Source organism: Ambystoma mexicanum, chromosome 3q (assembly GCF_040938575.1).
Source record: "Ambystoma mexicanum isolate Mex_15411 chromosome 3q, UKY_AmexF1_1, whole genome shotgun sequence".
NCBI lineage: Eukaryota > Metazoa > Chordata > Amphibia > Caudata > Ambystomatidae > Ambystoma > Ambystoma mexicanum.
In genome coordinates this window covers 1,204,398,129-1,204,410,200 of record NC_090926.1, presented here as the reverse complement: position 1 = coordinate 1,204,410,200, position 12,072 = coordinate 1,204,398,129, and the positions used below count along the sequence as shown (strand labels likewise).

At 44.6% G+C, this 12,072-nt stretch overlaps 1 protein-coding gene across 4 annotated transcripts in view; it reads right to left on the bottom strand.

The window, feature by feature from the left end:
• The window catches only part of LOC138447752 (intercellular adhesion molecule 5-like), a 353,302-nt gene that overhangs the window by 261,519 nt on the left and 79,711 nt on the right, over positions 1 to 12,072 (bottom strand). For all 4 annotated transcript variants that reach the window (XM_069604069.1, XM_069604070.1, XM_069604067.1 and 1 more), the window contains exon 2: positions 7,519 to 7,785. In XM_069604069.1, the coding sequence (XP_069460170.1) occupies positions 7,519 to 7,785 (267 nt within the window). The remainder of the gene's footprint in view (positions 1 to 7,518; positions 7,786 to 12,072) is intronic.

Genomic DNA, 12,072 nt, shown 5'->3' with positions numbered 1-12,072 from the left:
CATGGCTCTTCAATAAATACTAACCTCCTTGCCTCCTCGACCTTGAAAATATTCCATACAGATATCAACTCTTGTAAATTCCTATTTATACAACAACTAAGTCTAAGTATTTGTGTCATTGCTCTATAACTGTTTAAGATCAAGTACCCATGTAAACACTCTTGCCTCTTCTACCTTGTAAATACTCTATAAAGAAAGATGTAAATTCATGCAAATCTCTGTACATGCAACAACTAAGTCTAAGTATTCTTATCATTGCTCTGTAACTGTTTAAGATCAAGTAATCATGTATATACACTGTGGTACCCCCGGGTTTGGGAGTACAACAAATGTAATAAATAAATAAATAAAAGGGATTTTATGAGGACCTGCTCTCTCAGATAATCAATGAAATTGCCATTAGCCTTGGCTTGGGAGAAGAAAGGCTGATAGTTTTACTCCAGCCTTAAGTCAACAATGAGGCAGCAGAGCCTGGAACAGATGCTCAAACAAGAACAGAAACCTGAATTGTGAAATGAAACTCAGAATCTTATGTCTGTATACATGTGACCATATGTTTACATTAGGAATTACATTTTCCCCATTCACCTTTGAACCGTGATACTTACAGAATGGGACATATATCATTTTAAAGATTATCCCAAGGTGTTTCTGTTGATTCAACTTCCATAAAAATCGGACTTTTGGAAACCCTGTCACTATCTAAAATGTATTTCTAGCGCCTCTGAAAATGTCACAACACCGAAACTCGGGAGGTGGTCACTTAGTGAATCATGTAACTGTCTATATAATTTGGTGTTAGTGATACTAACATTTATTATTTATGAGCAAAGTGTGAAAAAACGCTAGTCGCACATGCAACATCCTGCCGAGACAGGAGTCATATTAATAAGATCGCCATGAATACCAAAATATATATTTTGTTATGTTTATTTGGAAAACTAAATCTTTTCTCATGTAGGACTTTTTCAGTGCAAAACTACATGTGTAAAAAACTGTCAAATGAAAACTCTGGTGGGTGGGTTCCTCCTTCCCATCAATTCAACTTCATAACACAACAAAGGGAGAATATCAGACTGGGTGGTTGACTACAACTGCCATGCTAATATCACCTCCATCTCCCCTCAAGTTTGGACGGACCATTCCCTTGTTTCATTGACACTTACCACCACTAGACCTCTCCCCTCCACCATACCCACCACCCCTCCCACCTTAACCAGAAACAAAAAGAATATCACTGTGGATAGACTTATCCCGGCTATTCTCCCCACCCTCAACTCCCTTCCAGACAATACCGATCCAGGAACACTGGTCAACAAGTATAATAAAATGATGGCAACATCGCTAGATATAATTGCCCCACTTAAACTAAGAGCAAGCAAGCCCAAAACCAATCTGAATAAATGGTTCACCCCATTTTTAAAAGACCTAAGGCAAAAAGAAAGAATCTGCGAGACCGCCTGGCGACTATCAAACTCACAGATCGCCTCCCTCTATAAAAAATAAATTTGCCTGGCCAAAAAAGAATGCTATAACAACCCGATCTTGCAAGCTAACTCTAGTATGAAGGAATTATTCACAATCCTAAAAGAAGTAGAAACCCCCTGCCCCACGCCAGATACCTGTACCAAAGACAAAATCTGGTGCTCTGGTATCCAGCATGGGCTTTCCAACAAAATTGCTACTCTCCAAAACAAAATAGCCCAAAAAAAGCATCCTTGAATTCACCGCCTCCTAACGCTCCTCCAACCTACGTCCCACGCTCCCGTCTCAAGACTCTCATCACACCTAACTTCCCACCCACTCGCTTCAACTTCTCTAAAACCTCCATCCTTGAGGTTGAAAAAATCATACTTTCACTTAAACCATCCAACTGCCATAGCGATCTCTGCCCAGCACAGCTTATCAAGTATGCAGCAAGGGATTTAGCTCCCTTTATCTCCAAGCTTATCAACGCCTCTTTCGCATCTGGTACCATCCCTACCATCCTCAAAGAATCATGGGTGCTCCCATTACTAAAAAAACAAACACTCGACCCATTGATACCAACTAATTACCGGCCTATCACGACTGTACCCTTTCTCTTAAAATGTTTAGACAAGGTTGCCTACATAAAAATTCAGATGTACCTGGAACTACACCACTTCCTTGGAGCGCGCCAATCTGGTTTCCGTCCACAACACGGAACAGAAACTGCCCTTATTGATTTGAAGACCCAAGTTGACGAGCTAAGAGACAAAGGGAAATCAGCCCTTCTTCTCCTCCTTGACCTCTCAGCTGCCTTCGACCTTGTGGACCACAGGGTCTTATGTAGTCATCTATTCTCAGCTGCTCACTTCTCCAAGGAGGCTATAGTATGGATTGAGTCATTTCTAAGTGATAGGACTAAGCGGGTATTCTCTCCCACAGCAGCTGCAGAACAAATCCCTATCACCTGTGGTGTACCCCAGGGATCTTGTGTCTCTCCCATGCTTTATAACATATTAACCAAGCCCCTCTTCGACGATCTGGACTGTCTTGGTATCACCTACACAAATTATGCGGATGATACACAGATTCTCTTGCCACTTTCAGGGCATTATGTAGAAGATTTGGCCTTTGTGAATAGAGTTTATCTCATCATCCAGGCATGGATGGCAACTCATGGTCTATGCCTGAATGATGTCAAAACAGAGATTATCATTTTGGGTACTCCCACTAAGCTTAAAAAACTAGGGCACAAATATTCTTCATTCATAATTGATGGTAAACCCTAGGATTTTACCTCGACTCAACCTTTTCCTTCAATAAACAAGTTAATACCCTGGCATCCACTACTGCCTACACTTGTAAACTTATCAGAATCGGCAAACACTTTCTCTCTGACAACAGCTGTATCATCCTGGCCAGAGCCCTCATTCTGTCCAGGCTTCATTATTCTAACGCCCTCTACATTGGCTCCAACAAAGTAATCATCAGGAAAATCCAAACCCTCCAAAACAATGCCCTTAGAGCGGCCCTCGGAGTGGCTAGGAGAGACCATGGCCTCATTATGACTTTGGAGGTAGCCATGGCTGCCTCCAAAATCGTGTCCGGGTTCCCTGACTGGGGAAATACTGGGCCATTCCGAGTATGGAGGGCCCGGTATTTCCTCCTTCAGGGAACCCAGGCCCGGTCCTTCCCCATTCCCATTCGAGCCCTCATAGGGCTCAATGGGAATGGGGAGGGAGCTAACAACGGGCCCATTACGAACGGGCCCGTTGTTAGCTCCCTGGTCCCCTCGCAGGACCCGCTATGGACGTCTGGAAAAACCAGACGTCCAGAGCGGGTCCCGCGAGGGGTCCTCGTAATAGTGCAGAGTGGGTTTAATGGCGCCGGCACCTTTACCGGCGCCGTTAAACCCATTCCGCACATGCTATAATGAGGCCCCATATCTCTGAGATCAGGCGACAAAACAGTTGGCTATCCACCAACGATAAAATTAAGCTGAAAACTGTATCACTCGCTCATAAATCCTTGAATAACGCCGCTCCCAGCTACCTATCAGAGAGATTCCACAGAAGAACCTCCAGTAGACCCACTAGACTAGTCAACACCAATTGCCTCCACATCCCCAGATTTAAACTATCTAAGGTGAGAGGTAGCAGCTTTCCAATTTAAGCGCCCCAGGTTTGGAACTCTCTGCCGCCCTCAATCAGAGAAGACCAATCATACCAGAACTTCAGATCCATTTGCATTAAATGGCTGAAGTCTACTGATCACTGAGCCTAGCCTATCCCTGCTCTTGGTCCACCCAATGGGTCACCATACTCTAACATATTACACCTTATGGGTGCTACCTCTCTTTGCCTACTAATTCTGTTACCTTCACCTTCGACCTAGCTTAACTCCATCTGTGTTTACCATATGTATGTATCTGCAAAGTATATTTTACTGCCCTGTGCTCATCTGATATATGTATGTGTAATGTATAATTTATTTACTTGTGTAACCAAGCTGAGAAATTCCCTGTAACCTCTGCACCCTGATACCTTCGGGTCTGGAGCGCAATACAAATAAATAAACAAACAAACACACTCTAAGGGGCCTATCCTTAGAAAGGAGCTGGGCCTTTAGAGAGGAGAAGGGGATACATCTCCAATGAAAAGTCAGAACCAATAAACTTGCACCTCCCAATTTGAATATTTCAGAGGTGTGTCTTAGAGGGTAAAAAGGCCTCGCACAATGGGGAAGGGGAGACTTGCCTGAGAACCATCTGGGTGAATCATGAGACAGCTGCCTGAAATCCTCTGGGAAGACTGCTGATAGTACCTGGGTTGGAATTATTGAAGACTGCTGCAGGACTAACGTTGCCTGGCAGACAGCAATTCAGAAAGTTTAAAGGCTGACTGAGCCCTATGGCCAAGGAGAGCCAAATAGAGAGATGAATGCTTGTGGCTATCTTTGACTGAAGTACCTGACCAGATCCCTGTGCTTCCACAAGAGAGGATCCTAAAACACTACTAACTTTCATGCGCACCAAACCCAGAGACATTCAATGTAAGTAGCTTGTCCAACAGAATCACTTGCTGCCAAATTGCCTGCCCTTGCCCTCGCCTGTTGTAAGCTCCCCCGTCCCTGTATTTATCCCTTGCAACCTGCTTCCCTCACACTTACCCCTATGACTTGTAAAACAGTGTGTTGCTTCGCAAAGCTAGATCCACGCTCAATAAATACGCTAATAATAATACAAATAATGTCATCTTTTTAAAACAGGCCAAAAGTTCCCTCACTGCGTATCCAATACCAGCTCAAAGAAATAAAATGAAACTAAAATGTTTCCAAAAGTTGAGCAATATGAGAAATTGGCACCTTCCACCCAGCACTATCATAGCGATCACTCCAGCATGCATATCCATGGGAGACTTCTGATGGAAAAAGCAAAACTACAAGTGCCAGAATGCAAAGCACTACTAGCTAGCTGCCAAGCATGGCATAGTGACTTACAATGGCAGGGCGGGCAAGGAGCAGGATGATCATGCCTGTCGGCCCATGTCAAGTACACTAAACAGAGTAGGACCACGAAGGACATTTATCTCCACTGGAAATTATGGGACAAGTGGAGGGTTGGACCACAAAGATAGTGCAGCCAGGATGCTATCAGGCAAACCAATTGAGCGGTATATAGTTTCTCACTTTAAGATGGCCTCCACCCGCGATGTTTCAGTTAGAACGTTATCCAGGAAGTAGATATATAATCTTCCAGGGCAGTGTAGATGCTACTGATACAGCTTGCGAAGGGGATGTGTTGCCTAACATCGTCTCTGCAGGTTCTGTCTGTTTGGTCTCGTAAGCCATTCCTCGCTGGTTAGGTTAAGGGACCTTTTTTTACATTTTATGTCCACTTCCTATTTATTTGTAGGTCCTCTTTCCCTCACGATCTCCTTTTCACTTTCCCCCTCTTCCTGTGTTCTTATTATTAAAAGGGCATTTATTGAATGCAAACATAGCTTCAGGAAGCAACAGAGCCCTTTACGAGTCACACAGGGAAGTACACGGCGCGGCAAGCAGATCGCAAGGGATCGTTAAGAGACCAGGGAGTTAACAATGGGCATAGGGGTGGCCGAGCATTTCTGGGGTGTTCTGTGGTTGTTTCATCACACACACACACACTTCACTCCACCTACCCTTCTCTGTGCAAACAACGCACATTCACCCTACATTCACGCACACCCATGCACTCGTTTTCTTTTTAAACTGACCTATTGATTGTCAAGATTGGTCCCAGACCTTTCCCCTCAAGCTCGGAGTCGATGTTTCTTCTCGACATGGATAGCAGTCGGAAGCAGGGCTGGATGTAGATTGAAAATCCCATGGAGCCTCTCGGCCCACAAAGTTCCATTGGAGGTGTGATTGTACAACTAAATCCTATGGAAATAAGGTTTCCCACATCCACAGGATGGGACGGTATCACTACATATTATCCCCAGCAAAAATATCGCCATATATATGGTCTTCTGGAACGGCAATAGGCGATATTTCTGGGGGGGATCATTTTGGGGTTTTTTGGGAGCAGTGGTTGCAGGGGTGTCCCCCACTCCTTTAAAAATAATGCAGGGGGTTGCTGGGGTGTCCCTCGCAGGTTCCATGCCTTAATATTGCCGCATAAATATGGCAATATTTTTGTATGCCGATATTTTGGCGCGGATATTAACACATGGAACCGATGGGACGAGCGTGGGTCACAATATCAATGGAAACGTGTCAGAGAGTGGCGTGCTCGTTATGTGACGGGGAGTGATGCCTCCCTAAAACTTTTCCCCTTTGACCAGTTGTCACTTAACTTTGCTCAATCACTCATAATTGGCCAAACCTTTTTTTCCGGAAGGGCCCATGTAGATTTCTAGGGGAACATTTGTGCTATGGAGGGAGTTGTTTCCAGTCACCTGCCAGTAAAATCAAGTGCGAAAAATAGTACCAGAATCCTCAGAGTCAATTAATTTGCCACACCTGAAAAAGAAATGAAGACATGCCTGAAACAGCAAAGAAACTCAACCTCCCTGAAGATTGATGGAGTCATGAAAACGTGCGTTTGGAGGAGAAGCTAATGACTGGTAACAGAGCGCCTGCCTTACTAATTTGTAAGCATTGTTCCAGGAGTCCCGGGCTCAAAGGCAGTGCAGCAGGGCCATCATGCCTTACAGTGGAGAGCCACAACCATGGCTTTCCCCCTCCCCCCATCAGGGGGAACATTTGTGCTATGGAGGGAGTTGTTTCCAGTCACCTGCCAGTAAAATCAATTGCGTAAAATACAAGTACCAGAATCCTCAGTCAATTAACTTGCCACACCTGAAAAAGAAATGTAGACACGCCTGAAACAGCAAAGAAACTCAACCTCCCTGAAGATTGATGGAGTCATGAAAACGTGCGTTTGGAAGAGAAGCTAATGACTGGTAACAGAGCGCCTGCCTTACTAATTTTTTAACCATGTAGATTTCTAAAAGGGAGGTAATGGATTAACCCACCTCACATGTGCAACTGATGAGCACTTCCTTATCAAATGCTTTCAATGAAGTGGAGTGGACCCCTCCACCCCCACCTATACTACGAGGGAGCAGAGAAATTCCAGCAGATTACCCTATGCCGCTTTATGAGGCATGGTAAGTCTAGGCTGCTGAAGGTAGCAATCAACAGCTTGGACATGACATTAGGAAGACTTCTCAATGGGATGAGGCCTCCAAAGGGTTTCCAGCTGATGGAATGGAGCCACAACCCCGTCAGGCTGTTCTGTAATGTGGGCAGCTTTGGCCCAGACCCTACTGTGCAGCACTCATTTTTTTTTAACACACTTAATAATGGTGACCAGTCTCCAAGCGTGGGGCAGGGATTCGAACCTGTGCAGGTCTACTTTGTCATGATTCCAAGACAACTCATTGCCCGGGGCTATCCTCCCTGCCTCCCAGTAAGAGGTACTACCAGCATGTTCATGGCTTTTCAGTGGATAGACCAATCAACAGGGGAATGAGCTTCTGCTGTACCACGATCCCACCAATAACTCACCATAGGCTACAATAGTGGTGTTGGTTATTGAGTGACCTCCGGGGTAGATGGCGTAACATTTTGGGTAGGTGATCCACTCTCCGACGACCACGGATGTCCAGGTCCAGAAGAGGTCGTGCCTTCTTTCGCTCTTCCTCAGGGAGGTCTCCCAGCCTTTAGAGGCGGCCGGACATTTCATGGTGCAGTTTAAGGAGATGGACCTTCCATGCTCGGCGAAAACTGGGACTGGTCCCAAGATTCTGAGGTCACACGGATCGTTCGCCAACACTGAAATTACACAGAAATAGACATGTAAACATGAATGCCATGATATGGTGTTAGTAATCTGCCTTTGTTTGAGGATGACATGGAACTCTAGGCCTCTATTACTGGAGAACATTATGATGATTAAATTATTAGTAACAAAATTCAAATGAGAGCCTATTTTCTGGCAAGTGGCTAATGGTGGGCACAATTATTGGTGGAGAATTAATGAGGCATGGCAATTGGCGAAGTATGGACAGGGGAAATGATCCATGACACAATGGGCCTCATTTAGAGTATGGCGGATGCTCAAATATGCTGGTTTGCTGCTGGCAGAATAAAGGCAATTTAAAGTTACCCCTCCACCAGCTTTACACTGTTTTTTTGCCGGTGGGAAGCTGGCGGAGAATCCGCTAACCCCCACCAGATTTCTGCCAGCGGTAAAGCAGGTTGAGAGTGAACTTTAAATAGCCTTAATTAAACCCCCTTGCTCGGAAGGCAGTCCATTCTTTAGAATTTAGCTCCCCAGGTTTCCATTTAAATGTTCACATACCTGTGAATGCAGAAAACTGCAGGTACATTCCACCCCTCTTTCTGTAGTTCCACTCCACTCGGCCTATGCTTTCCCGCATCCCGAAAACTGACTACATGCGAAACTCGCGGACGCATTGTTCAGGAATCGCTAACCTTGCTCATTTCTAAATCTTTGCTAACCTGGCTCATTGCTAACTAATTGCTAATTTGGCTCAGCTAGAAACACTTGTGTACAGGCACGTTATAAATGCCACATCATATATCATATATTATATATATCATATATTACTAACCTGGCATATTGACTTTTGTTAACCTGGAGCATTGCTAATCTAGCTCATTGCTAACTGGCTCATTGCTAACTAATTGTTAACCTGGAGCATTGCTACTCTGGCTCATTGCTAAAATGGCTCTTTGCTATCCTGAATCATTGCTAACTAACTGTTAACCTGGCGCATTGCTAACCTGGCTCATTGCTAACCTGGAGCATTGCTAATCTGGCTCATTGCTAACATGGCTCTTGCCAACCTGGCTCATTGCTAACTAATTGTTAACATGGCACATTGTTAACCTGGCTCATTGCTAACCTGGAGCATTTCTAATCTGGCTCATTGCTAACCTGACTCATTGCTAACTAATTGTTAACCTAGAGCATTGCTAATCTGGCTCATTGCTAACATGGCTCATTGCTAACCTGAATCATTGCTAACTAATTGTTAACCTGGAGTATTGCTAATCTGGCTCATTGCTAACATGGCTCATTGATAACCTGGCCCATTGCTAACCTGGATCATTGCTAAACTGACTCATTGCTAGCTTCATTCCATCAGTGCAATACAAGCGGATTTGAGCATCTGACATACTCCAAATGAATCCCAATACCTATATGATGTGAATATCACTATGGGAAAAAGTAATTCACAGGTAATTGCTTGCAAAATGGCAGGGTGAGTATGGCCTCTGTTCAGTAATGAATCGGAGCATAAATACTGCAAAATAAGACAATGTGTGCATGAATAAGTGGGAGCCTCTTTATTTGCAGAAGTGTGGGGGGTGGACGGAAATCCACAAACTATCTACCGGGGGTAAGGTCACTGGCAAAATTAGAGATAGTCTCAACTATTTGCGGGTATTCCATTACAACGCAGACACCTGGGAAATCCTCATGAAGAAGAAAAAACTACAAGAGTGGTGTCTCGTGAAACAAATACTTAGAAAGTTATTTCCTATACTAAGGAGTGCCTCAGACAGAGGTAGAAATTCAGAACAGGAGGTTCCACAACATTAACATTTTTTATTCTTATAGAAACATAGTTTAAAATACACAAATAGAAATGTAGAAAAATAGAAAAGTACCAACAATCAAGAATGGGGCGGCCATTTTGTTCACACTTAATTTGACATAAACAACGAATAGAGATACAATGGAGAAATTCCACTGCCAAAAATGCAATTCCGTTAACTACTCTGTACCTACAATGGTACTACATTGTATGCTTGTATCTACCTTAGCCTGTTTATGAGGTAAATTATCTCTATAGTATTGTTGTATTTACTTGATTTGCATTTTATGGCATTTGTAACCTAAGCTGAAAGTCTTCTTATATCTTCTGCGCCCTGATACCCTCGGGTCTGGCGTGCATTATAAATAATAAAAAAACAAACAAACAAGTTGATAATAAGGTTTCTATCCCTTTATACTGCACAAATCCCTATCCACGGCATTAATGCCTTAAAAAGCCGGTAAGTGTTTCCAAATTCATACAGTACTTTGCTATATAAATATTATAAGAAGTTCATCATTTTGCATGCAATCATTTATCACAAAAGACATGCAACACAGTCTGGAAGTTGACAGGTGACTGTGTTGTATGTCTTTTGTGCAATCTTGCGGCCTCGCGCATTCATTCATAATCCAACATGTGCCCCCTGAAGCCTAGCGGCAGGTGGCGCTTTATAAGAATTAAATAATTATAATAACATGCTTGGTCTGATTGGGGGAGGCAGTTGAGGCGGTGGACTAATGACAGCTGATCCAATGCTATTGGGAGTTGCTTGGCCCATCTCAATGCTTGTGATGGAAGATCAAGGGGAGGGCGCACACAATGGAGCTTTAGTAAACAGTTCGATTCCTTTCGGAGTTGAAGTGTTCCAGACTATAACATCCAGGAAAACAACTACTTCCCTATGCCAAAAAAAAACCTCAGAAAAGGCAATCATTGTGCCTTGTCCACTGGCATTGCCCTGGCATCCGCAGTTGCCAGCTAATGCCATCACATGCTCACATCATTCAGCAGATATTGCCAAGCTGGTGTTGAAAGCGGAAATATGGCTCCACAGCTTTCTGCGTTGTGTCAACACCTTTGCAGGGCACTAGTTTGCAGGTGGAAGGATACACATATCATGGAATGTTTGGGTGCACTGTACTTAGTCCAGCGAGTCTCCTCAGCCCTCCGCCCTGTTCCTGACAACTGTTGTCTGAGAGCAGTTGTTGTCTGTGCCACTAATCACCCAAAACTAAACCCGTGGAGGATTTAGATAGCCTGTCTATTCATGTGGAATACATGGACTGCTCTATTCTAGCTCGGACCACTAGAGACATTGGGGTCATTTTCTCAAAAAAATGCAAATTACATGCAGTGGAGTCCCAAGGTTAGCACATACATGCTGCTGGTCCCATGCATGCAATTTTCTGGGGAATGGGGAGTAACATTTAGCACCCATCCTGTGATCTGACAGACAGATGGGCGCTAACGCAAATAAAGTTGGGCAGTAACCCAGTAGGGATACCGCCCAACACGTGATGAGGCCTAGTGTGTTTTATTTAATAGAAGTGGGGCATGGTGCTTGTTAATCTGCAGTCTAGAGTGCAGGATTTGGCAAGTGCAAGCCAAGGAAAGAGGATTCCAGGTAGGAATGAAAATAGGCCGAGGTCAGAAAAAGCAAGGCAGGGATTGCACAGTAGAGGACGGTTCTACTCAACTGGCAGGATTGATACACCCCGAAATGCAGGTCTCCCCCTCAAACTGCCCATCAAGCACAGCAAGATTTCAGGATCCTTATTCACAGATCCTCACTGCATCGGAGCAGGCAGGTGGACAAATTCAGAGGACGTAATGTCATGCAATGTGACCGTGTATAGTTCATCTGCTCCCATGTAGGTGGCATGCTGGTCTAGGTTCTGTCAGAGAAGTAGGCAGGGGAAGATAGTGGGAGGCGAGGGAGAGGAAAGATGCAACACCTACAGGGTTGTCGAGTATATATATCAGTTATGTCTTGCTTATTGCCGCGTTTCTTGGTGGGTCGCAGTGAGGTCACTTGGATCATGTGAAGCTAGAGGGGTGGCCAGGTGCAGATGGGTATACTACTCAGCTTGCTACTACCGAGATCTAGCCTGAGAGGAAGGGTGGGTAGTAGGGGTATGGGAGGGCTGTAGGAAGAGGTGTGGCGGTTCGGTGCTCTTGTTATGACTGAGGGGAGTACTAGGAAACGTTCGGCCGCATGTTGGGGGTCAGCTCCTGTTTGCAATGTAATATGCAGCGCGCAGTGAGCAGGTAAGAGTGGGAATGGCACAGCCAAACACAGGTCTTGTGCTGAGGGAGCTTTCTAGACCAGAGGACCCCAGCTCTGTCATCAGGCCCTAGCCAGGGACGCCAATTCACCAACATGTCACGTGTACCCGAAGTGGCATCCCATGCCTGATGACACCAAAGGAAGTGATGGCACATGACCTTTGGCCCTCAGAAGAAAGAGAAATGCATGCTCCATGCCGCACGA